Below are 25,711 nucleotides of genomic sequence, written 5' to 3'. Positions count from 1 at the left end.
TGCATTTTCATACAGTTCAACATTCATTAACAAAAATTATTATTTTCACAATGCAAGTAAACTTAAGAAAATGGTTTAAGAAAATACTTTACAAAAATAATCAACAAGTTTCGTAAATGGTCAGAAAAATATCAGTTCTATCTTATCAGTCAAATTGATCCATCGAAATCATCAAAATAAATAAAATAAAGTGTACGATAGATAACGCAATGTTTCACGTTGTGTTTAGAAACGAAGACGAAAAATGACGTATACGCAAATATGCTATTCAAAAATCCATTTAAAAATTTACTCATCACTTACAGGCAATCAAAGTGAATTGAAATCAATTTTAAAAATGTCTTGGACGTACACACACATATATATATACGTAATTTTCCATCTCTTTTATCGTTAACCTTAATCCCAAGATTTTTCTTCTTCGTTTTTATAATTTCCATTGATAAGATGGTAAAAGTTCTGTTTGTTTACTGTTTTATCAGGCTCATCCCCCATAGAGCCGTTTAAAGCGTTCTGATTTTCATCTTTATGAGAATATTTATCAATTTCATAATTGTTATTGAATTTTCTAGGAAAAGGCTCAGATCGTTGAAAATAATTTCTTCGATTAAATCTCATCCTCGGTTTCGAATCGTTATAATTGCAATTACTGTTATATTTACCTGCATTCCCAAAGCCTCGATTTATTAATAGTTTGTTCTCATTATACCCATTACTATTGTTATTGCTTCCAAAACCTCGGTTTCCTATCGGCTTCTTTTCATTTTTATTATAATTTGTATTTTCGAATCCTTGAGTGCCCACTGGATTATTTTCATCATCATCTTTATTATTACTTGTATTTCCAAAACCTCGAGTTTTCATGAATCGATTTTCAATGTAATCAATAGCATCACCATAATTATTATCGAAGTTTCGTCTCCTGAAGCGATTATGACTAAATCCAACATGATTGTTCCTGCCATAATTTCTGAATCCTCGATTTCTCATTGGCCGATTTTCATTATAATCTCTGCTGTTATTGGTTACACGTCCAAAACCTCTGCGCCTTATTATTCGATTGTCAGTATTTCTGTTGCTGTTAAAATCGAAGTTTCGATTTTCAGTTGATTGAGAATGATCCACGGTGTCGAATCCTTTTTTGAGCATTGGTAGCCCACCATTTTCTAAAGTATCCATGGCATTGAAATCTTTTATAAGCATTGGTAATCCACCATTTACCAAAGGATTCATTGGTGAAGACACTATTGAAGTACTGCAATTGCCAATAAATATTTGAAGTCCGGAATTTTCTTGCAGTTCACTTTCAGTTACTGATATCGTATTTGAGTTTGTAACATGATGCATATTATCATGTAGGGATTGATTCGTAGGTTGTGGGACAGTTGGTGTTGCAGGAGACTGTGTTAGCACGATATACGGTGTGTTTGAATTATTCTTATCAGAGTGACTTTTGATAAAAACAGATCCACTTTCGAGTCTTGGATCTTTCAAAGAACTAACAGAGTTAGTAACAACAGTACTAATACTGTTTTCAAGTCTTGGATCTCTCACAGCAGTTCCATTAACTGTGTTTATTGCAGAAACTGAAATGAATTAAATAAGTATTTAATTTAACAATTAACTTAAGTTACAAGTTTTGTTATGAATAGTTCACTTACAATCTGATTGTCTATTTATGTTATTCTCAGGATCAATTTTATTAGATTTAGATGATTTAATCACCTGATATCGACTCATTGGTGAGTATAGATCTAAAACTTGATGACAGATATCTAGATAGATGATGTAATAATTATTCAAAAATAGTAAAAACGTCGCAGCATTTTAATAGATAAAAACGAATTACCTTCTACAACTTGGACAGTTAGATCTTCGACAAATATTTCCCACCAATGTGTTTGACTTGGTTTTCTGTGTATCCAACCATTAACTTTGAACTTGACAAGCTTAGCAGCTAAATAGATCACAGCTATTGCAATAACTTCAGGCTCCCACTGAATTGAGAGAGTAGTACATAAGCTACAGACATGGTATATTGCAATTAAAAATTTTATTATAATCAAACTAATGATGGACTCATTCACTAGTTCACCTGTCATTTATGAAAGTCCAAGCCATTTGTACCATTTTTTGTTTTTTATACTTATCACCTATAAACATTTCAATCATTAATTTATTGTCTAGTCAAAAAATTTTATAATTATAGTAATAGTATACTACCTTTGAGACATTTGGCATATTTCAATAAGAAGCAATAGGGGTGACGTACTTTTAAATCAAATTTCATTGTTTGCAATAAAATTTTTTCCATTGTCATCACTTCTTCTCTTGGATCTTCTCCAAGCAATAATAGCTTATCTTCACTGAGAAAAGATTTTGCAATTTTTATAATATCTTTACTTTTTTTTGGTGTTTCTTCAGCTTTTCCAGCCAAAAATAAACAGCAACATGCAGTTATCTAATAACATGTTTAGAAATAAAACAATAAAATTAACAAATGAAAAAATATAACAAAATAGAACTATAAATTACAATGAATAACACTTACATAAGGAGAAAATGTTTTGAAAGAATGGAACATGTAAAAGCGATGAAAATAAACTATACCAGTAGCAAGAGTATTATAACCCAGTTCCATTTGTGAACCAATTTGAATAATTAATTGAGCCCCTTCCTTACGGTATTGACATTCAGTGTTATGATCTATCCCATCCTGAATTGATGGTGTGCTAAAAAGTGCTTTTTTGTCATAAAACCAACAAGGCATGTTGAAAATCGTTCTTTGATTAAAATCTTTTTTCGTGAGACTTTCTTGACATAATATTTTGAAAATCTGAAAGTGTATGCCTTATGAACCTAAATAAATACTTCGCAAAAATGTCAAAATTTATGAATAAAATCTACACGATATTTTATTCTTCATATCATAATAAAATATTTCGAGTACGTTACGAGTAGAATAAACAAAGCGGACATGCGTTATGCGCATGAAAATTAATAAAAAAAACTTACGACAGTTGGCTGTCAAAGTTGCTGAAACCCGTGTAGTAAGTCACATTTTGCAAATGAATGAACTTGACAATAAAAACTATCATAAAATTCCATTCGCAGCCAGTGCAAGTACGTAATTATTTGTATATAGTAAAGTAAAACTGAGTCGCTGAATCGGTAGTTGTCGGTGTAGATGGTAAACAATGCAGTAACGCTACTTTGACCTTTTCGTAAATAAATCAAGTCTCTGACATTTATATGTACATATCTCGCGCGACATAGGACACTGCTAAAATGTTCATAGCACTGATAGCTAAGCCTTGCAACGGTTACACAGGCACGAAAAAAAAGCATCGTGAGTATGCATCGAAAGATGTAATTCAATCGGTGGAATTCATTCGAAGAAATCTCGAGATAGGTACCGGCAAACACACGAATTTAAAACAAAGGAATAGCAGAATACCGGCTAGTGCTGTGCGTTTGATTTTGTCTGGGGCTTTGTGTGTCCAGCTATTGGTAGGCTCGCGCAACCGATCGAAATAGCGGGATATTTCGAAATTTGGTAAAAGAATTAGAATTATGAATAATTATAAAAATGCGCGTATGTGTAAATATGTTTCATGATAGTCATACTAAAAGTAAAACTAGAGAAAGGGTCAAATTGAAGTTTATAATAGCGTATAATTACTACTTACAAAAAAGTTTCGAAAAAACAGAATACTGAGGTTATATGAAAAATCGCTGTATTGAATAACTTTATTTTGTAAAGGTATGTATAAAATAAATTTCTCTATTATGCTTTTATTTATTAACCTGTAGAAACTTAGTCCGTAGATTGTGATAAATAAAGTTACGTCAGTCAAGCTTTTTTTGAAATAAACTTTAACGTATTAACGTTTTTCTCACGTCGTGAATTCATAAAAAATTTGCTGTAATAATATTTATAAAATAAAAAATAAATATTAAAATGTTCATCGAAACTTGAATTAAGTAGAAGTGTGCACTCGTCGATGGATAGTTTGAACGTGATAGAGCTTCAATTTTTTTCTTCTAAAAGATCGGCTGTCATTTATGGCGAAACCTTTTTTCCGTTTCAACATCCGAAGTAATGATTTCGCAAAAAAAGTACCGTTAACTGATTTCAACATTTGTTTTCATGAAACGTCAATTGTTAAGCATACAGATAATACGATTCGCAGTAAACTTTATCGCAATTAGGTAAGTATCGAGTCGACGATCTTATCAATTTTTTAAAAACAGTTATTTTCTTTTCATCCACCTTCAAATGTAAAACCCATTTTTTCTGGTATCTTTGAGTAAATTAACAATTCAGCGGTAGTTTTTGTAAATCAATATAATTTATTATTACTGATACACACATACACACACACACACACGCAGACACACATATATATACACATACATAATGCACGATAAAATAGGGTACTTATATCGTAAACGCATAGTAACACACGCGCCCACAATGGCTCCTATGTGCAAGCATTTGCAACGCGTCATACTTGATTTCCTAGAACTTGTTTGGTGACTCGCGAAGGCAACGCAACGACGAATGTATAGATACATCTATGAGGACTAGCTCGAGCCGTCAATGCTTGCGATATTTGGTGAAGAGCCAAACAGCCAGGCCGATGATGACGGCGAGGACGATGAGCGTGAGCACGAAGTGCAGTATCCTGGTGAACAGCCAGTCGACGCACCTGCACATGAGCGTGCAGCAGTCGTGGTGGCGCGGCGGGGGAGGAGGCTGCATGACGATGACGCTGGGCTGCTGCGCGGGTACCTCCGTCATCCTTACCACCACGGGCGGCTCGGGCATCGACGTGGGCGCGCTAGGGTAGGGCGACGTGGCCGGCTGCCTCAGATACTCCTCCGTCGGCACGCAGCCGTGGCCGTGGCCGTGGCCGTGGCCGTAGACCTGGTGCATGTACTGCGGCGCCGTGTTGACCTGCTGCTGGCCGTTGTAGTATCCGCCCGACATGGTTGCGCACTGCACCGGGACTGCGGAGGACGCGCGGGCCAGCCGCGAGCTTTCTATATACGCGGGAGCGTCGCGCTTTATCTCGCGCGCGCGTGATAACGCGGCCCGATCCAGCTCGGCGACGGGCTTTACGTAAGCGAGGGATGAGTCACGCGCGCCGAGAGGCAAAAGGTGGGCTTCGATCATTGCTATCATTAGAATATTCGGTCGCTGCTCCGCGCGCGAATCATTGCCTATTTGGGGCGTGAATCACGAGAGGGTTAGCGGCGACGATGGTATCGCGCGCGCGGCCGGGTAGGTATTCTCAAAGGAGCGTTAACGCTTTTCTCGCTCTAGCCGCGGTCAATTTCGTAAGAGCGTCCTCGTCGCAAACGCGCCACGAGCTTCAAGAGGATCGTGTCATCGGAGAGGTCGCGGGGCACTGTGATGCTCCACTGCAGGCAACGAATAGCGAGTATATGCCGTTCAATTCAAATAGAAATAGTCAAACCGTAAAAGTGAATCTATTGTCCATTTGGTTGTGTCAGGTGATAAAGTTGAAACAAGCCGATTAAATAAGTTAGCAACCTAAACCAACATCACCGCGTAATTATCGTTTTCATAGAGATACAGTTATTTGAATAAATCATATAATACGAGCGAAGTGCAGCGTACCTTGTGTAAAAATGCATATTGTGAGAAAGTTATTGGCAATGGGAGGGGGGGGGGGGGGGGCAAGAGTTGCAACTGAAGCTGGAAGACGATTTGTCGAAAATAGACTGTTCAAAATTAAGAATGTCGCTTGGAGAAATTGATAATGGTACTTATCACAAGCCTTACTTACAACAACGTACAAAGTCTCGGGACTACCTTCAGCAGTGGGCCGATCTTAATAAGCCTTGTGGCGTAGTCGCGGCTCGAAGTCTCCGTTGGAATTGCCTGGCTAAGCGTGATGTCGACGTATTGCCGAAGAGAGTGGCTAGCCGATCCAGGACAGGTTTCACCTTTGGAGATAGAGAGAGACTCGGTGCTTGTCTGTTGACTGAAGCTTGACTCCGATCTCTTCTCAAACACGTCGCCCGAGTACTTCTTCTGAATGCGTTGACGTTTTTGATCGCTCGCCTAGATCGCAGAGCATTTTACATCGAGTGTTTGAACGCCTTCCGAACAAAATTGTCATTTGTTTGTCATTGGTTTATTTGCGGATTGTTTATAAGCGATAGACAGCATTGTCTTGATGTTCTTCCATTCGTATCCGCGTGTATGCGCGCGCGCGTGTGCACGTTAGTAAAATAAATGTTTAAATATAATTATTTAAGTGGCTTCTTTGCAATGAGAAGAACGTGTACTCAATAATTGTCATCGATTCATAACGACAATAATGCGGAAAAGTAAAATCAACTTGTGGAATATTAGATTATTATATTTTCGTAGGACTCGGATGTGGTGTCTTTTTTAAATAAAACAGTGTCACGTGTGATCGGCGCATGAGTATGTACGACAGTTGCTGAAGTTTTTAAGCACACGAGATGGGCGATGATGGGTGTTTTATGATGGAAATCAACCGTTCGCGCAAACGTGAGCTAGAGTATCGTGGAAAAAGTGATGGTGATAAGTCGAATGAGCGATTTATGAAATCGTGACAGGCCGAGGCGCTTTCACCTGCGACAATAAATTTGTAAACGATATGACTTGTCGACGCGCAGCCCGTGCGCGTTGCAAACATTTACGCTCGAGAAGCTGCGCACAGAGAGAATGGCCAGTTTGGCCGCCATTAAATCTACTGCACCGTGACTCCGAGCATCCTTTGCCAACGAATGGGTCCAGTCGACGTCGTCAACTACATTTCCAAAGCCACCGCACTGAAATTTCAACGAACACGTGACCTTCCTCCGCGACACTGTCCGCGTAATTACGCTAATCAATTCTTTGCCTGCTCGAACAGCTGTTCTTCGACGTCGCAGCGGGCCAACACGTGGTATACAAACGACATCATCAGCGTGAGATACGTGTACGACCCGGAATTGTGGAAGTCAAACTCCTGCAAATATTGATGCCATTAAACGAGCGATCGCAAAATTTGCATGAATCAATCGACACTATAATGGCGTACAAAGTTCTACTATAATGATCCTAACTGTGAAATGAAACTGTACGTTTAATAAATATTCATTCGTACTTATAATACTTATTTTCAAGATTTCATAGGCATTTAGAGTAATGTGATTTATTTATTATCACATAAACAATGTACATTTACGACATTAATCTTGGTAATAACCAAAGTTGTAACAATAATGTAATAAAATTGCCTGGGCAATAACTTAGCCCCGGAGAATAAATACGTAAATTTTATATTGAAAATATATAATCTATCATTTTATAAATGAGTGTTATGCTTGAACAATAACTAAAAGGCTGAGCCGAAGATCGTGACGTAAAATACACATGTTACAGTTATATTATTCGGACAGTCGATTTAACGGACGCCTACAGCCCGAAGCATGTTCAAGTAAGATAATGCAGCTTTCATAACCTACAATAATAAAGTTGCAAGCGGCTCATCTTTGAAGTACAGCTTTTCGCATAAGACAACTCACGTTTGTGAAGCTGCGCATCGAGAGAATGGTCATTTTACCGGCTGTCAGGACCACTGGACGATTCGCCGATAGAATCATCATGATAAGAGCCCGAGTGTCCGCAGGAGATAGGTAATACCAGTCGATATTGTACACAATAGTTCCAACGTTGCTGCACTGCAATCACGTGTTCGATGAGCGCTTCGATTATTTTGAAATGAAAGCTCGCTGCGCGAAATCTACCTGCTCGGAAAGCTGTTCCCCGATGTAGCAGAACGTGAAAATATCGAATGTGAATGTTACTAGCAATAAGCAATAAATATATGGCCCGTAGTTGCTACCCGTAAACTCCTGCAAACGTTACTGCTATTAGAGCAATCTCGAATCACCGAAAATCCTAGCATAGAAATGTTTCACCACGTTCGTTGGTAAATTTTCAGGATGCCTTGACATTTGAACATTTATTGGCAAATTAAATTAATCGGTATATCTGACCGTGATAAGATAATATCCCACGGTGCAGATTATAAAACAACATCCCGCAACCTCCACCAAGCATATGCCGCACAGCAAGCTCTCCAATTTATTAGCCAAACTGTAAAAGCAATCGTCGTATAATATCACTTGGCTGATCGTACCTTATCAGTAACAACATCAGAAAGCTTCAAAGTGCCTGCTACGTCATAACGTTGTTTACGTTACTTGTATACGCACGAGAAACTGACTGCCTCTCTTGGTTGGGCTTACCTTAACGCACGAAGATGTTTGTCCAGGATATACTGAAAAATTTCTTTGTCGAAAGTGCCGCTGGCGAGATTATGAAGCAAGTGAGATATGACGGATATCTGGCCGCATACGTGCATGGTGATCGCAATTGCGATGCTCGCCACGGCGGAGGTGGTGGTGAACGCGGCCAAACCGCACATCGACTGTATCAGGTATATTTTGTAGAAGTGGTCCTGGAAAAAGAGCAAGCTCTGGTGGGCTTCGTCCGAATGTGCGCAGCGATGCACTCACCTGGGGGTCGAAAATCATGAAATGAGCTGGATAGGCGATAACCCTTAAGGTGACGTTGTTGACAACGGGCCGCTCCTGTATGAAGCTGTACCCACTGCTGTACGTCATACCGCTGATGAACATGAACGACACGCACGCCGTCGTGAACGTCACTCCCGTCCTGGCGCTCGCGAGCATCAGCTCGTTTTCAATGCGTATCTTCGTGTTGCACCAGTCGTACAACAACCAGTCTAAGCACTCGCGTAGATCGGTTCTCCGTCGTACCAGAATTGCGAATTTGATGATGTTCATCAAGCCAAAAGAAAGTGGGGCGAGGTTGCGTGTTCGCGCCTACGGAAAGACCGTCGGACGATTCACATTATTATCAGCGGAGCGTCGCAGTCGTTCGCGCGAGCGGACGTCAATATAAACGATGACGGCCGAAAAGACTCAATGAAGCGCTAGACAATTTGCTGCGCAATCTTACTGTAAAGCTCTTCACCGCAACAAACGTGTGCAACACTCCTGGTATCATGTAGAACGCGAGCAGAAAGCACACCGCCGCAATCAAGAATAAGCGCAGGAAGTTGGGGTAGGTGGGCGAAGTGACTGGCCACATGCCTACCGATTGCAGCAACCTCCGCATGATCTTCACCGCGTATTCGTAGTTCTCGGTCGTCTCGCTCTCGTCCACCTCTAGTGCTTCTCGCCTCCTCATCTCTCTCGACATTGTTGTTCCTTGACACTGGCTGGGCAACACTGTATAGAGAAGCTTGATCGATGAGAGTTGGCCAGATGCGGGGAGACGACTGACGCTTGAAACATTGCAAGCTCGACCCTTTTCTCATTGCCTATGCAAAGTAGCGCGCTCATTACAAAACCCCTAATGGGCTCATTTGGATCGTTTACGTGAATTCGTCATGACATTCGGTCTCAGTTCGCTTCTAGGTTTAACGCCAGTTGGATGTATTGAATACCGATGACAACTTGGCTTAGCGACTTTGCGAGCTTTACTCCGTTCAATCGTGTATTTCAATATTATACGCATTGCGTCCGCCGATTGGAGACCAAATTTGTATAAATAATAGACGATGTACATAGATGAAAGGACCATCGCTGTGCTATCATTGAAATGTTTCACCGTAAACCGTTGGAAATGCGGTGCTGTCGTTATCACTTTCCATTGCCAGACTGCAAATGAGTACTGATAAACTGATCGTCGATAGAGAACAAGTAAACGAATATCAATATTCCGCTTTAATCGACTGGTTTCTTCGTTAGTATTTATAATCAGCTTTACGTTTCATCGATTTTTTCAATGTTTTCATATCTAGAAATGTTTTTTTATATCACGGGCAGTAATAAGCATTGATAAAGTCATGAATTTGAGTATCAGCAATCTTTAATATCTCGATTTGCGTAATAGAATAACTCGATTTTTAAAATAAGTATTTATAAATTTTTTCATTAATTTGTTGCTGTCAATGATTTGATCAAAAGTTGCTTTGTTTAAGTATTGTAGGGAGGTGGTGCAACATCAAACATATAAATTTAGAAATCTTATACTTAATAGAACCAAATAATTATAGATTTTTTCGAGCGCAATGTTTTCACAATGCTATTCGATGTAATATACGTAATCTAACAGTTAAATTTAATGCACTTCAATGATAATAAGGATAAATCAATAGAACCTATTTAGTGTAATATTTTAGAAATTTACTTATTTTTATATTACCGTTTTTTTAAAAAATCTGTAGATAAAGAGTAGATAATCATTATTACAGTAATTTTTGGAGACAGTTGGACGTTTCATAGATATTAATATATTCATAAATATACTATTTTTACAAATGTATAGAATTTAGTCTGATATGATTCATTTATAATAGTACAAATCACCTACATTTACGACATTGCATTTGTTAGTAACGAAAATTGCAACGCTAATGAAAGAAAAATTGATGCCTAGGCAATAACTTGGTTCTAGGAAAAAAACATGCCAGTTGTACACTTAAAATATCTATTGTACCATTCGATAAGCTAATTTCATATAACTTGAAAAATAATTGAAGCCATTAATCGGTGAGAGAATAACTTGCCTTGCGACAAGAAGTCTCGTTTTAGTAGTGTTGTAAAATATAGGCGTTCCATTTGTATGAATCGGGCAACCGATTTAATTGGCACTCACAGTCCGAAGCATATTCAAGTACGACATGGATGCTTTCAAAACCTATAACAGTAAAGTCACAAGCGGCTGATCGTTAAAGCACAGCTTTTCACGTAAACCAACTCACGGTTGAGAAGCTGCGCATCGAAAGAATGGCCATTTTTCCGGCTGTCAGGACCACAGGACGATTGGCCGACATAATTATCATGAGAAGGCCCCGAGTGTCCGCAGGAGATAGGCAATACCAGTCGATATTGTACACGACATTTCCAACGTTGTTGCACTGCAATCACATTTTCGATGAGCCCTTCGGTTATTTATAAATGAAGCTCGCTGCACGCAGCCTACCTGCTCGGACAGCTGTTCCCCGATGTAGCAGAATGTGAAAATATCGAATGTAAATGAGGCGACCAGAAAGCAATAAGTGTACGGCCCCAAGTTGCGCACTGAAAACTCCTGCAAACGTTGCTGCTATTAGCGCATCATCTCTTAGATGGTAAAATTGTCATGATTCCTTGAAATTTCAACATTTATTGGCATAATATTAATCGGTATATCTGACCGTAATGGTGTAATATCCCAAGACGCAGATTTGAAAGCAACAGCCCATAAACTCTACCAAACATATGCCGCTCAGCAAATTCTCCAATTTATTAGCGAGTCTATAAAATTATTTGCGAGTCATCGTATGTAGTAGTACCTAACGTATCGTAGTGCAATAACTTAAATGCTATCATTTTATGAGTAAGAAATTTATGCGATGGATAGAATGAAATTGCTGTATTGATCAACGCTGCAAAGCCTGCTGCTTCGCAATAATTATCTTTATTTCCGTCCTTGTGAAGCACGTTACGTTGCACGCGTACAAAGTGCCAGCTGCGACGCCCGAGAAGACTATATCGATTGAAAGATTTTCCAAAGGCGCTTTTCTTCGATCGGCTCACCTTAACGCGCGAAGATGCTTGTCCACGATGTAGCGAAAAATCTCCCTGTTGAAAGTGCCGCTGGCGAGATTGTGAAGCATGTAAGATATGACGGATATCTGGCCGCATACGTGCATGGTGATCGCGGAGGCGATGCTCGCCACGGCGGCCGTGGTCGTGAACGCTGCCATACCACACATCGACTGTATCACGTATATTTTGTAGAAGTGGTCCTGGAAAAAGAGCAAGCTCTGGTTGGCTTCGCCCGAATGTGCGCAGCGATGCACTCACCTGGGGGTCGAAAAACACGAAATGAGCTGGATAGGCGAAGGCCTTGTAGGAGACGTTGTTGATGATGGTGCGATCCTGTATGAAGCTGAAGACACTGCTGTACGACATACCGCTGATCAACATAAATGACGCGCACATCGTCGTGAACGTCACCCCCGTCCTGGCGCTCGCAAGCATCAGCTCGTTCTCCACGCGCTTCCTCGTCATTCGCCAGTCGGTGGACAACCAGTTTAAGCACTCGCGAAAATCTTTTTTCCTCAGTACCAGGATTCCGAATTTGATGAGGTTCGTTAAGCCAAATGCTAGAGGACCGAGGTTACGTGTTCGCGCCTACGGAAAGACCGTCGGACGATTCACGTTATTAGCAGCGGAGTGTCGAAGTCGTTCGCGCGAGCGGACGTCAATATAAACGATGACGGACGAAAAGACTCAATGAAGCGCTAGACATTTGCTGCGCAATCTTACTCGAAAGCCCTTCACCACAAGAAGCGTGTGCAACACTCCTGGTATCATGTAGAACGCGAGCAGAAAGCACACCGCCGCAATCAAGAATAAGCGCAGGAAGTTGGGGTAGGTGGGCGAAGTGACTGGCCACATGCCTACCGATTGCAGCAACCTCCGCATGATCTTCACCGCGTATTCGTAGTTCTCGGTCGTCTCGCTCTCGTCCACCTCTAGTGCTTCTCGCCTCCTCTTCTCTCTCGACATTGTTGTTCCTTGACACTGGCTGGGCAACAGTGTATAGAGAAGCTTGATCGATCGAGTTGGTCGGATGCGCGGAGACGACTGCCGCTCGAAACACCGTATGCTCGACCCTCTCCTCATTGGCAATGCAAAGTACTACACTTATCATACAACCTTTGTTTGGCTAATTTTTGTTATTTACCTGAAGTCGACAGACCGCTCGCTCTTAGTGCACTTCTAGTTTCGATACAAGTTGAATGTATCAGGAAGCACTGATGAAAACTTGTTTCAGCATTTTCCAGTTTTTTTTTATTACCTAACTCAATGTTTCATACTATTATTGTTGATATAATCGACTAATATAGATCTTCCTACGTGCAGTACTTCGAGAAATATTTCATCATATACAGTCAGTAGTTTGTTTTATTGTTTATGAATCTCCATTTATGTAAAACTTACTCTCGGGATAAATAAAGCGAGCAATCACGTAAGTCGATATGTTACTCTAATTTCTTCCTTTGCTTGTCAGCATATGCAAACTATTCTTATTTTTCACTTTTTAAAATAATTATATTTTATATTATATGATGAATTATTATGTGAAAAGATATTTTTAACAAAATTGAAAAAATATTTTTATTCAACTTACACTTATCGTTTTAGACATTTAATTTCTGAATAGTAAAACTTTCAAGAGTAGCTCAGTAATTAGTGATACTTTATATGAAACGAAGAATACAATTCAAAGCCGCTTCGTTGAAAAGATCATCCGAATCAAACTTCGCTTTCAAAAAGGATGGTAAGATAAAATTTAGCTCTTGGAAAACAGTCAAGCGAAATGATATCCTTGTCGTATAATCTTTTTTAATCAAAATATACAAATACATAACATCGCATAGTTTCTGTAGTTACAATCAATAGGTTACCGTATATTTTTCGAAAAAATAAAGTATGATATAAAAAATATTGCAATATTACTTTTTCATAGTAGATATATTTTTTTGTTTACGTTTTATAAAATTATTTACTGCTATGGCAACAAATAGCTTCTATATTATGTTGTTATTTTCGCTGACATAGTATCGGAAGTTTTTCTGTTACTTCTCAACATCCCTTTTTGCATTTGTATCCCACCTCTGAACCCCCTAAAAGCATGAGACTATCGCGTAATAGACATTATTCGTTTTCGCATCTAGTTCGCTGACGTAAAGCCCCTTATAGATAGTTGGAGAACGCCAATATTTTCGATTTGCTTTAGTTGATTTAGAAAAGGCCATTGATACTCACTGAGAATCATCCCTAATCTTTCTACGTGGGAGCCTTGTTTTCTACCCGCTAAGCCGCCACATCACATGACTTATTTATCTCTTTTTTTCTGTTTTTCAAACTTCTTTCTGACGATACAGATGATGACTAGCTATTTTTTTCGCCTTTGAAATACAAATAGCTGTTTTTTAATTATCGTCAGTTTAGCAATACACGTTTGTAAACTAAAGAGAAATTAATAAGCAGTGATGGTACGAAGTATACTCGTCTTTAAGTACCACAGGGAAGCTTTCAAAACCTACAAACAAAGTATTAAATAAAAATGTTTGAGTGATTAGTTCTTTGCATCTTCGTAATGCCTATAAACTGAAAACTTCATGTGATAACTAGCCATGATAATGGAATATCGTAAGATGCAGATATGAAAGCAGCATATTTCATGATCTCCACCAAACATATGCAATTTAATAAGTCTTCCAACTTTTTTGCAAGTCTGAAAGCCAATTGTGCAAATGAAATATGGAATGACACCGATCTGAGGGATTATTGTTTCGTCTTTTATTTATTCAAGAACATTAAGGTGTTTCTCTACGATAGAAAAAAGAATTGCCCTGTTAAAAGGGCCACTCGCAAGGTTGTATAGCATATGCGATATTACAGACATCTGGCTTAGACGTGCATGGTAAATGCAATCGTAATGCTCGCCACGGCAGCTGTGGTCGTAAATGCAACGAAACCGCACATCGACTGGAGTAAGTAGATTTTATAAAAGTGATCCTGAAAGCAGGGAAGCGCTTTTATTGATATACCAGTGTATTGACATTCTCAGTGATCCGTCAATGCTCGAGTCACGTAGGGGTCGAAAAACCGGAAGTAATCTGGATAAGCGAACGCCTTCGAAGAGACATTGATGACGACGGTGCGCTTCTGTATGAAGCTGAAGCTAGTACTGTACGATATGCCACTAATACGTCGTGAGCGTCACCTTCGTCCTGACGTTCGCAAGCATCAGCTACATGACTTTCTTGTGAAATCTCGAAAATAATTACAACATTGCAATTTGTGTTTTTCTAAGAAATTTCCCAGTTTGGCACGTGAATGGCAAGCAACCGTAGTCTTTATTAGCGGAGTGCAACATGCGCCTGGGCGCGATAATTAGCTGCTAAAAATCAATTTATCAGATGGCCTTATTTTCAAGTCCTTGGCAATGAGAAATATTTCGCCATGGTGTACTATTGTTAGTTATTCTTTCTTGTTGCCATTGTGTATTATCCAAATACCAATCAGTTAAGCAAATACAATTTTCGATGAGAATAAAGTAAGCGATTGTAAATATAGTGATGCTAAATTATCGAAAACCAATGTCTTTTCCGGTTGTATCTACGATTAACTTTTACCATTTAAAAATAGTCTTTGTATGAAATTCTAGTGAGCATTCACGAAGCCAGTAGCTTGGAAAGTTATTTAGTTATTCATCAAAACTTTTATTTTGGTGTATCATTGATGTGATTGCCGCATTAAATTAATGGTTCCAATGACTCTTTGGTTGGTGCTGGAATGCCACATAGAGATGGCACATAGAGATGGCACACAGAGATAATTTCGATCATTTACTTTAACTGTCACATTCAGTTACTGCGAACGTTACTCGTAGCAATAATTAGTTGTGAATTAATTTTTTAAATCTTTTTTCATTCGAATAAAAGTAAAGACGATTACGTTGAAAATGTTATTGTTATTGTGAATTCAAACATTACGTTCGTTTTGAACGTTGCAGGGGTTTACTGGGTAGATACAGATGTACGCATTAGCTTTGTTTCCCTATAAAGTTATGAGAGCTATGCTGCCAGCCTTCTCCACCAATTTTGGAAGGCTGTGAAAGAAGAACTTTTACACGCATCATAACTGTGTAGGTCCAACACAGCGACTCACAGTAATAACCGATAACTTGTTATTTCTCAACTTAATTGTATGAATTGCTAATTATTTATGTTCTAGCTGAAAAACCTTGCCCTCGTCAGATCGACCGCTCTATATACAGCGAACAAAAGAAGGTGGACTTGCGTGCAAATTGTCGATTAGATTAATAGTTCGTGACAGTCCGCAGCATATTCAAGTACGTTAACGAGGCTTTTAGAACCTGTAACAGAGAACTCGTTAAGGACTTGACCCGTATGATTTATCGGTGCGCGAACCTTGGAAAAGCTGAGTATCGACAAGCTCGTCATTTTTCCTGCTGTCAGAACCACTGGGCGGTGCGTTGACATTATTATCATGAGAAGACTCCGAGCGTCGTTCGATGACAAACGGTACCAGCTGACGTTGTAAACGACGTTGCCGATATTGCTGCACTGCAGTCACGCCATCAAGTACGTAAGATCGTCCGGTAACACGACGCGCTTTCAAGTTACTCACCTGCTCGGAAAGCTGCTCGCCGATGTAGCAAAACGTGAAGATGTTGAACGTGAAAGATACCATCAGCACGCAGTAAGTGTAGGGCGCGAGATTGTGAAGATCGAACTCCTGTAACGAAAGCAAAGTTGTGTCGTCGCGACTAAGATGCCGCCGGACGAGTCGAGAAAAGACAGACCGTGACGGCGTAATATCCCGTCAAGCAGATGCAGAAGCAGCAGCCCAGCATTTCCACCATACAGATGCCGCTCAGAAAATCCTCCAACTTTTTGGCGAGGCTGCAACGAAACGAACGCGTGAGACGATCGAGCTGAATCCATTCCAGACCGATCCAGACGACCGGTGGTGGACCTCAGGGCTCGAAGGTGTTTCTCCACGGTGCGCTGAAACGCCTCCTTATCGAAGTCGCGACTGGCGAGGCTGCGTATCATGTAGGACACGACGGAGAGCTGGCCGCAGATGTGCATGGCGAAGGCGACGGCGATGCTCGCGACGGCGGCGGTGGTCGCGAACGCCACGTAGCCGCACATCGACTGAAGCGCGTAGATCTTGTAGAAGTGATCCTGGAGAAGGACGGGCGTCGCTTCGGTGAGGCTCGCTGAGGCGACGCTCGCGTCCGAGGACTCACGTGGGGATCGAAGAACACGAAGTAGCCCGGGTAGGAAAAGGCTCTACGGGAGACGTTGTTGACGACCACGCGCTCCTGTATGAAGCTGAACAAACAGGTGTAGGCCATGCCGCCGACCAACATGAACGACGCGCAGATCGCCGTGAAGGCGAGACCCGTCTCCGCGCTGCTGAGCATCAGCTCGTTGTACGCGCGCTTCTTCGTCCTGCGCCAGTCGCTCGCCAGCCAATCCAGGCACTCGCGTAGCTTGTCTTTCCGCGCTATCACCGTCGTGTACTTGATCACGTTCATCACGCCGAACGTGAAGGGACCGACGTTGCGCACTCGCTCCTAGTTGGATGGCAAATTCGCGCTACGATTAAACGAGTAAGGTGCGCGCGCGACGAGCAAGCAGCCGACATTCGAGCGTATTCGAATAAGCAGGCCGTCGCAAGTTTTCAGTTGACGTCGCGTTCATTGATTGTATATACGTGAGCTCTCGGCTCGAGCCTTATCGCAACCGTCAAGAAGAAGATTACGTCCAGCTGCGAGATTCATAGTGCGCTCTTACTTTGAGATCGTCAACGATGTAGAAGGTCTGTAGTCCTATTGGTAGCAGAAACAACAGCAGCAGCAGAAACGCCGTCGCGATGAAGAAGAAGCGCAGGGAGCTCGGATAGGTCGGCGAAGTTATCGGCCACATGCCCATGCTTTGGAGCAGCAGGCGCATCGTCTTTACCGATTGCTCGTAATTTTTGGCAGTCTCGCTCTCGTCCACCTCCGCTGGCTCCTCTCTGCCGACAGCCTTCGACATGCTCGCTCGCCGTGGCGATCGCGGATACTCAGCCAGCGCGCACGGAGATCGGCGCGAGCGTGGACGGACGACTGAGGCGTCGGCACGCTGCGAGCTCGACCCCTCGCTGATTACTGATGTAAAGCACATCGCTCATTGCAAAACCGCTAATCGGCTCATCTTGGTCTTCCGCTGGAATTCGTTATGTGCTTACTCCTTCACGGTGCACCTCCGGCAGTCGCTCTAGCACAACTGCGCGAAGAGCTTTCGTTCTTTGCAGTACTCGATCGCGTTGCAATATTTGCAAAACTTTATTTTGCGAGTGACACGTCACACATGGACGATTTATCTCCGGTGCACAGGCTTCATCGAGCTGAAAAAAGCTGATACGTACTTCAACTGTAACCTGGATAACGTGGACCGACGGAACATTTTCTCGCTCGACTTCTCTTCTTCGGAGTCTCCTCTGCGAGTGCTCATTAGATTTTTCATTTTATAGAAAAGTATTAAACGTGTGATAAATCATAAGTAGTTTTGCTTCAAGATAATTAAAAGATATACAATATTTTATACGAGAGAAATTAGAATCACTTGGTCGGATTAATACTGCATTCTGCAGAAATTAGTTTTTACCTTGCAATACACCATTTCATTGATAAAAATAGAGTATACAACTCACAACAGCTGTAACAATAGAACGAAAAATATATATTTTTGCAATGAATAACTTTGTCGAGTGCTCAAATTCGGAAGTGCAATTCTCGTGTTCTGACTTGATTACATAAGTGCATAGGGTGGTTGTCGAGGTATTCTCTGTGCTTTAACTAACTATACAATAATTTATCTCCATGTATCCCTTGCTAAGTTTCAGATTTTGTACATGGCCACTGATGAGATCGGAAAAAAACTCATCTGTTTTCATTGGCGATGTACATGGTTTACAGACTCGATGTGTTTACGTTACAGTTTTCAGCATGTTTAAATACGAAAATGACGTTTTCAAAATCTGCAATCGTACGTGATAATTGTTAAAGGGTAATCGATATTCAGACGATCGATTTACTTACACTGGAGAAGGAAGCCATGGATAGCGTGGCAAATTTTCCGGCAGTCAGCACGACTGGACGTTTGGTCGACGCGACTGTCATCAAGAGATATTTGGCGTCTTTGGCTGACAGGCAATACCAGTCGACGTTGTAAGCAGCGCTTCCGATATTTCCACACTGAAATTTCGACGACTTTTCGTTATTTCATTGGTGATTCTTTCGCAACTTGCCTGGATGCTGTCCGCTGCTAACTTGAGCGAATGCGCGTGATAACACGAATTTCAACTACACAAAACTATACGCTTCGTAGCGAAGTTAACTTTGGAAGATTTATTAAAACTGATTTACGGCATCTTACGATAAAATAAATCAAGACAATCTGGTCAAAATGTTGATTCGATTGTTTGATAAAATTATAAAGTGTTATGTACTTTTTAGTATGAACGATTCAACATGCGAAGATCTCGAGTTCTTTGATTTCAATACTATAAAAAAGGATTATTTAAATTAAAAACTACCTATTATAATTTTTATAGGAAAAGCATGGAATGAGCATTTTCATATGATTTTCTTGATTCAGTTCGAGGTAAGGTGCAGCACATTAGCTCTGACGACTGATGTCTACGTCCGAGTTTGCTTGAATTCAGTTATCTCGATAAGTCAGACTTCATCCGGGGGCAAGTTTCGAGAGAATCGTTTATACCCACCTTTTCAGTCAGCTGCTCTCCAATATAGCAAAAGATGAACATGTTGAAGGTAAACGAGACGAATAACACACAATAAGTACTGAACAGGACCAAATTTTGGTTGCGATACTAGACCAGGAAATTATATGATGTTCAATTTTGATTTTGTACGTATTTGATGGAGAGGAGTGTGGAGGAATATGGTCCCTACGGATAATATGGACCACCTTCTACTTTTTATGAATGTGATTACCCTATATCTCGGAGCTTTTTTTACTATATTTATTAGTTACTCCACATCATATTCTATAAGTTTTTGACCATAGTCCGTGCTCCAGGCGTCTTTTATAGGCTTTTAAAATTTTTTATTTATTCGTCATGAATATTTCTGAATTATTATTTAGCATGTAACATATGGGTAAACTACTCGTTCGTTTCGATATTATGTCCTTAATTTACTTAGGTACTAACGAGTACAAATTCATTTTCAAAATTATTTTCCATCGATGTGGAGTTTTTCTAAATTTTTTCAAATAAAAAAAGACCTTCAGGGGAATATGGACCATCAATATTCTGAGTAACATGGTTCAAAAGACACTTCATTATATTTAATCAAATCATATTTATTTGTTTTGTTATTCCTTTTGATTTAAAATCACGCAGGCAATTCAAAATGGCGCAAGTGCAGACCGCATATAACTGTTGTCACGACCATGTGTTAGTTTATGAATATCGGTTTTTTATTTTTGTCAACAAACAATTGGTAAACTTTTGATTCTACGTAACTTAACATTATTCAAATAAGATATTTAATTTTAAGCAATATTTAACGACTTTCGATTATTTTTGCTTCAAACTGCCTTTTGCCTGAATAACGTGTCGTAAGGTTTTGACTACTTGAAATAGCTTTCAAATTTTTTAATAGTATAAATGAGCATGTATGTTCCGTTCTACATAATTTTTGTTTGAAATTATTTTATGATCTGTTAATCTGATAAAATACAAAGAGTTATGATTGGTTCTTTGTACAAAAATGTCAATACACATACGCAATATTTGAATAAAGTTGATGCAATATTGTATACTATTCAAGTATTCTTAGGCTTTTTCCGTAGTAAAATAATTTTGTCATTTTCCACGAATTTTGGAACAATTTTTTTGACTGGTCCATAATACCCTTAGTTCTTTCAAAAGCGCGTTTTTGAATTTTTTGTTAAATAAAAATTTTCGATATTCAACAATGTTTTAGAAAAAAATGAATTACAGGGTCTGGTAGTTGGGGGTCTGAGAAATACGATGGTATATTAAAAAAATTTTTGTTAAACGTTTCCTAATTTGTCAACTCGTGAAAAGTCTAGGTGGTCCATATTCTGCCACTGTATTCCCTACAGATGCAGATTTGCTCAACAGTGTCGTAGCGAGATGAGCAAGACAATTCAACGAGCCATTATCATGTAATAGCCGAGCATGCATATGTTGAAGCAACTGCCAACGAACTCGACGAAGCACATTCCGTTCAAGAAGTTTTCCAGTTCCTTGGCGAACCTGCAAAGAACGTTTCACATTTCGATCTAAAAGCGCAGGAGAATTTGCGAGAGCTTAGTTACGCGATGGCGCGAAGATGCTTCTCGACGATCCGACCGAAGCTCGCCTTGTCGAAGGTGTCGGCGGCGAGGCTGCGCATTATCCAGGCTATCACGTTGATTTGGCCGCAGATGTGCATCGCGCAGGAGATGCCGATGCTCTCCACGCTCAAGGTAATTGTGCACAGTGCGAAGACGCACATCATTTGTATCGTGTAGATCAGCTTGAAGTAGTCCTGCGGAAATGGCATTGTAACGATTCCTCGGGACTGACTTGTAAAGAGGAGGACCGCTTACGAAGGAGTTGAAGAAAATGAAGTGGCTCGGGAAAGCGAATATTCTATATGTATTGTTGCCGACGATGATGGGGTCCATGACGAAGCTGAAAAACATACCGTACGACATGACGCCCATGTAGGTGCAAGTGACGCAGACTGTCGTGAAAGACTTGGCATATTTGACGTTCTCGCGCATCAGATAATTCTTCATTTGGCTGCACACCATTCGCCAATCGTTAGTGATCCGCTCGATGCACTGTTCAAGCTGGTCCTCTTGAAATAACACCGCGAAATACTTGAAAATATTCATACAAACGAAGCTCAGTGGTCCGAGTAATTGAAGGCGCATCTGTGGCAAAACGATATTATGATATTGGTGTCTTCTAGTGATTATGTGCGCGGAGCTCCTATTGTTTTATCATGAGACATTTTCATCGAAACACCTAACTCTGTAATAATTCATTTTTATTTCTTAAGATTGCGATTTATTGCCGTGACGCGCGCACAAGCATTTATTCGAGGCTTCGTAACGAACGAGTAATGGAAGAATTCATAATCTTCACCTCTAAATCATTGACGACGATCGCCACGTATAGAGCGGCCGGCACAGCGACAAACATCAGTACGAAGGAAACAAGGGCGATCAAAAGCATTCGCCAAACTTTCGAGTAAGTCGCGTAAGGCCATAGTCCTATCATTTGGAGCAGCCTTCGCGTAATCGCCAACGACAAATCGACGTTTTGCTGGATCTCTTTCTTGTCCACCGCGGCCAAATTGTCCTGTTCCGCGTAATTCGGCATTCTGACGTTGCCGCGGGCGATCGAAGGAAATACGGATTGCCGACGGCCTCTCGGAGACTCGCGTCGCACGTACAACGGTGGCTGCTGCTCGCTCGCAACTGCACAGGCGCTCTGCTGTAACTTCCACCCTCTGCTCATTTATTATACAAATGACCGCATGCTATTACGGAGCTAGCAGCCTCGTCTTGCTTACTTTGTTGCATTTACAACACAGCGTGCCCCGGCATCCATTAGTTTTCTTGCGATGTCTCTGCGGATCAAGCGCGCTGTCTTGAGATTTCGCTGTTTACACTGCACTTTTACAACTTTTAACGCAACACCATGCGTCGTTCCAGTGGGTATGTTTTCGAATCAACTGAATTTTGTCTCGCTACGGAGATTATTATGTAAATGTTTGCCGATAAAGTACTCGCGCAAAAATAGTTACGTGAAACGTCAGCACATTAGTGTGGAGAACTCGAATATGGTATGTAAATGTTTATTTTTATAAGTAATTCGTTATTATAGTATCTAATAAGTTGAGGAATGCAACGATACTGATGAAATAAAGCCACTAGTGTAAAAGCATGAATAGCCGTACTCGTTGATGAAATAAGTAACGTTCGCGTTTTCGATGAAGTATTGCAATTGAGAAAAAGTAATAACGTGTGATATGAAAAATCATAGGCATACGGTGAGATTTTCAGCACCGTCTACGTACTCGATAATGATCACTCAATACAATGACTCATAGTGGTCATCAGTTCTTTGAACACGATGAATCAAAGAATTGAAAACTATGAAGCCGACAAGTATTTGCAATCTATTCTAAGCAATTGTAGATACGCAAGCAATTTCTCAAACTTTAACTTTTATAAGTTTCTATTAGAAAAATAATTCAATTTGAATCTATGTATATGAAAAATTTTTTGATAAAACTTGCAAAGTTTTTTGATTGTGTATACTTATTTCTTTTATAGGAAAAACGAATGTTCACGATTGAGTGGATTTATTTATATAAAGGTGCAGTTCATTCATCTGGGGATCGATTGGATCACTCAATTACGAAATCGTTTGCGCGTTATCTATGATTTAATGTGGTGAATAAGTAAATAAGTTTGTAACATGATTTATTATTTTTACGAAAATGCTAATAGAACTAGCAAATGGGTAATCGATGTTTGGAATAGGAAAAGAGGACGAAATGCTGCATACTCGTTGCGCATAAGCTGCTAGACGACATTGTAGAATCAAAAAATTCATGTTACGGTCCTCAACATATTCAAGTACGAAAACGATGCCTTCAAAACCTAAAATCGCCAATAATAACGACTGATAGTTTTCAGCGATACTGAAATTTCCACATAATTAAATGTATCAACTCACGTTGGAGTAGCAAGTCATAGATAACGTAGCCATTTTTCCTGCACTTAAAGTTACCGAACGCTTGGTCGACATGATTACCATTAGAAGATTTTTTGCATCTTTGGCTGGAAGGTGATACCAATCCACGTTGTAAGCGCCTATTCCAATATTATCGCACTGAAATTTTGACCGACATGTGTGCTATCAACGTTCCGGTGAAAAAACAAATCAATAGTAAATGCACCTTTTCAGTTAGTTGTTCTCCGATGTAACAAAAAATGAAGATGTTGAAGGCAAACGACGTGAGCAGCATACAGTACGTGTAAGGCCCAACTAAACCTTCCTGCTCCTCCTACAAATCCGCAAGTTAATTATCAAATATAATGTTGATGTTTGTAACGCGAAGAATGGGCGTGATCATGGAAATATAAACAAAATTAAATGTAACGGTTGGGTATGTTGGGTGGGCGTGACTGGGTACGAGAAATTAACACAACCGTGATGAAGTAATAGCCAAGCATGCAGATATTGAAGCAGCAACCCATCAATTCTATCAGGCACATGCTGTTCAAGTAGTCTTCCAATTTTTTGGCCAACCTGCAATTCCGTTTGATCCATTAATCGGAGCGCGATAAGTATAACGACGGAGATGAAATGTCAATGGCGATTACGTGATGGCGCGGAGGTGTTTGTCGACAAGACGGCCAAAGATGGTGGCGTCGAAGGAGCCGGCATTAACGTTACGCAACATCCAGGACGTCACTGCGATCTGGCCGCAGACGTGCATCACGCAGGCGACGGCGATGCTCGCCACGGCGCTGGTGATCGTGAATTGGATGTAGCCGGCCACCGCTTGCAACGTGTACACTTCGGGAAAGTGATCCTGAAGATGTCGCAAATGTAATGCGCGAAAAGTATGTGGCACGGGCATCTAGACTGGATTCATCGTGGACCTCATTCGACCAAATTATTATAATTCATGTCAATTGCTCACGTGAGGATCGAAAAAAACAAAGTAGCTAGGAACGGCAAACAATCTGGTGGTCTTATTATTGACGACGATGGGGGACATCATGAAGCTAAAAAGCGCGCTGTAAGACGTGCCGCTGATGTACATGATGATGGAGCAGAATGTGGTAAAGGTTCTCGCTGATTTGGCATTCTCCAGCATCAGACTGTTCTCTTCTGGGCTATGCACCGACCGCCAATCGTTCGCTATCCATTCGAGGAACTCGCACAGTTGGCCCTCTTGTAGTAACACGACTATGTATTTGAAGATGCACATCAAGGCGAAGCTCAATGGCCCGACCAGTTTGAGCATCGTCTGTTGGACAAAGACGCGTAAAGAGTACGTCGTTCGTGAAAAACGCACTTTTCATTGCTAAGTGTCTGTCGTTTAGAAAGGCTAATAGCAAGCTCGTGCAAAAATAACATGGAAAACTCCATATTATTAAACAATAAGAAGGTATGCTTAAAAGCACTTTCGAGCAATTTACCTTGAAGTCCTTGACGACAAGCAAAATGTTGAGAGCGATGGGCACAGTGAAAAGAATCATGACAGTCGAGACAAGGCCGATCAAGAGCACCCGAAAAATTTTCGGATAAGCTATGTTGGGCCACAGTCCCATGATTTGAAGCAACCAGTGCATCATCTCCGTGGAGTACTGGATATTATGCTCGATCTCATCCTTGTCCACGACGGTCATGCTTTTCGGTGAAACGCAACGCGGCATTTATGCTTCGATTATATTGCCGCGAGCGCTCGAAAAGCGACGAGTACGGCGCAAGACAACCATGATCGTAGCGAAGCAGGTGGCCGCGTAGCTGCCGCTCGCTCGTGGCTGTAGAGAAGCTACGTTGAAACTTTCGCCCTCTGCTCATTCTTAATACAAACGGTGGCGCGCTATTATAAAGCCGCTAACAGCCGCTTATCTTGGTTTCTTTCTTGAATTTGTAATGCGTCGAGCTTTTTCCTCCGTCAGTTCCCTCGCAATGTTTGCATGCATCGAACGTACACGGTCGCACGCGCGGCATTGACTTTCACTCTGTACTTTCGAATTTCGAGATTTCGTAGATTGCGCGTACATCTCGTTCATCGTGATCTTAAATGTACGTTAATCGAAGTATCTGAAAGCGAGCAGTTTTAGAGATGCACAGCACAGTCGACCCGCCAAGTACATATATTGTTATAAGACACGTTCCAGAGGCTATTATGATCAGTTTCGGAAGTGTAAGTGACCGATTTCCCTAAAAAAATGATATAAGTATTGTCTGCAGAGCA

The 25,711-nt window shown here is 40.7% G+C and overlaps 4 protein-coding genes across 6 annotated transcripts; all 4 read right to left on the bottom strand.

Annotated features, from left to right (window-relative positions):
• LOC131672489 (putative uncharacterized protein DDB_G0282133) lies at nt 1–3,443 on the bottom strand. Of its 3 annotated transcripts, none has more exons than XM_058949744.1 (7): nt 3,016–3,443; nt 2,552–2,870; nt 2,224–2,461; nt 2,096–2,153; nt 1,850–2,022; nt 1,662–1,775; nt 1–1,586 (listed from the first exon to the last, which is right to left on the bottom strand). In XM_058949744.1, exons 2-7 carry the CDS (start codon nt 2,768–2,770, stop codon nt 400–402), a joined length of 1,989 nt encoding a protein of 662 aa, XP_058805727.1. In that variant the 5' UTR covers nt 2,771–2,870; nt 3,016–3,443; the 3' UTR covers nt 1–399. The 3 variants fall into 3 exon arrangements, with proteins under 3 accessions (XP_058805727.1, XP_058805726.1, XP_058805728.1); XM_058949743.1 differs by having other exon boundaries at nt 2,552–2,836; XM_058949745.1 differs by having other exon boundaries at nt 1,662–1,760; nt 2,552–2,836.
• Nucleotides 3,444–7,236: 3,793 nt separating this feature from the next.
• LOC131672510 (uncharacterized) lies at nt 7,237–12,675 on the bottom strand. Its single transcript, XM_058949774.1, has 14 exons — nt 12,397–12,675; nt 11,932–12,261; nt 11,662–11,873; nt 11,280–11,379; nt 11,066–11,173; nt 10,845–11,000; nt 10,733–10,780; nt 9,035–9,385; nt 8,569–8,898; nt 8,299–8,510; nt 8,047–8,146; nt 7,795–7,902; nt 7,573–7,728; nt 7,237–7,508 (listed from the first exon to the last, which is right to left on the bottom strand). The coding sequence occupies exons 1-14, from the start codon at nt 12,637–12,639 to the stop codon at nt 7,452–7,454; spliced, it is 2,511 nt and encodes an 836-aa protein (XP_058805757.1). The 5' UTR covers nt 12,640–12,675; the 3' UTR covers nt 7,237–7,451.
• A 2,907-nt stretch (nt 12,676–15,582) lies between these two features.
• LOC131672509 (uncharacterized) lies at nt 15,583–25,219 on the bottom strand. Its single transcript, XM_058949773.1, has 15 exons — nt 24,927–25,219; nt 24,425–24,754; nt 24,102–24,313; nt 23,925–24,027; nt 19,447–19,554; nt 18,761–18,931; nt 18,653–18,699; nt 18,373–18,377; nt 17,472–17,827; nt 16,922–17,251; nt 16,645–16,856; nt 16,472–16,571; nt 16,297–16,404; nt 16,077–16,232; nt 15,583–16,021 (listed from the first exon to the last, which is right to left on the bottom strand). Exons 1-15 carry the CDS (start codon nt 25,161–25,163, stop codon nt 15,965–15,967), a joined length of 2,532 nt encoding a protein of 843 aa, XP_058805756.1. The 5' UTR covers nt 25,164–25,219; the 3' UTR covers nt 15,583–15,964.
• LOC131672504 (odorant receptor 13a-like) lies at nt 20,818–22,160 on the bottom strand. The gene is made up of 4 exons (XM_058949767.1): nt 21,850–22,160; nt 21,306–21,635; nt 21,033–21,244; nt 20,818–20,970 (listed from the first exon to the last, which is right to left on the bottom strand). Exons 1-4 carry the CDS (start codon nt 22,084–22,086, stop codon nt 20,862–20,864), a joined length of 888 nt encoding a protein of 295 aa, XP_058805750.1. The 5' UTR covers nt 22,087–22,160; the 3' UTR covers nt 20,818–20,861.
• Nucleotides 25,220–25,711: the final 492 nt, after the last annotated feature.

The sequence above is a fragment of the Phymastichus coffea genome, unplaced genomic scaffold, assembly GCF_024137745.1.
Source record: "Phymastichus coffea isolate CEN01 unplaced genomic scaffold, Cenicafe_Pcof_1.1 PCOF00152, whole genome shotgun sequence".
In the NCBI taxonomy this organism is placed as follows: Eukaryota; Metazoa; Arthropoda; class Insecta; order Hymenoptera; family Eulophidae; genus Phymastichus; species Phymastichus coffea.
This window is presented reverse-complemented; position numbering and strand designations above follow the sequence as displayed.

Bases quoted from the DNA above. Each gene is read 5' to 3' on its own strand.
- LOC131672489 (XM_058949744.1), bottom strand. From the start codon at position 2,770: ATGCCTTGTTGGTTTTATGACAAAAAAGCACTTTTTAGCACACCATCA. The intron at 2,154-2,223 runs GTAGTATACTAT...AAATGTTTATAG, and splicing joins ATATGCCAAATGTCTCAAAG to GTGATAAGTATAAAAAACAA. The intron at 2,023-2,095 runs GTGAACTAGTGA...CCATGTCTGTAG, and splicing joins TGGACTTTCATAAATGACAG to CTTATGTACTACTCTCTCAA.
- LOC131672510 (XM_058949774.1), bottom strand. From the start codon at position 12,639: ATGTCGAGAGAGAAGAGGAGGCGAGAAGCACTAGAGGTGGACGAGAGC. The intron at 11,874-11,931 runs GTGAGTGCATCG...CTCTTTTTCCAG, and splicing joins TCGTGTTTTTCGACCCCCAG to GACCACTTCTACAAAATATA. The intron at 7,729-7,794 runs GTAGATTTCGCG...ACGTGATTGCAG, and splicing joins GGGAACAGCTTTCCGAGCAG to TGCAGCAACGTTGGAACTAT.
- LOC131672504 (XM_058949767.1), bottom strand. From the start codon at position 22,086: ATGCCGAATTACGCGGAACAGGACAATTTGGCCGCGGTGGACAAGAAA. The intron at 21,636-21,849 runs GTGAAGATTATG...GTTTTGCCACAG, and splicing joins TCGTCGTCAATGATTTAGAG to ATGCGCCTTCAATTACTCGG. The intron at 21,245-21,305 runs GTAAGCGGTCCT...CCATTTCCGCAG, and splicing joins TCATTTTCTTCAACTCCTTC to GACTACTTCAAGCTGATCTA.
- LOC131672509 (XM_058949773.1), bottom strand. From the start codon at position 25,163: ATGCCGCGTTGCGTTTCACCGAAAAGCATGACCGTCGTGGACAAGGAT. The intron at 16,857-16,921 runs GTGAGTCCTCGG...GTCCTTCTCCAG, and splicing joins TCGTGTTCTTCGATCCCCAC to GATCACTTCTACAAGATCTA. The intron at 16,233-16,296 runs GTGAGTAACTTG...GCGTGACTGCAG, and splicing joins GCGAGCAGCTTTCCGAGCAG to TGCAGCAATATCGGCAACGT.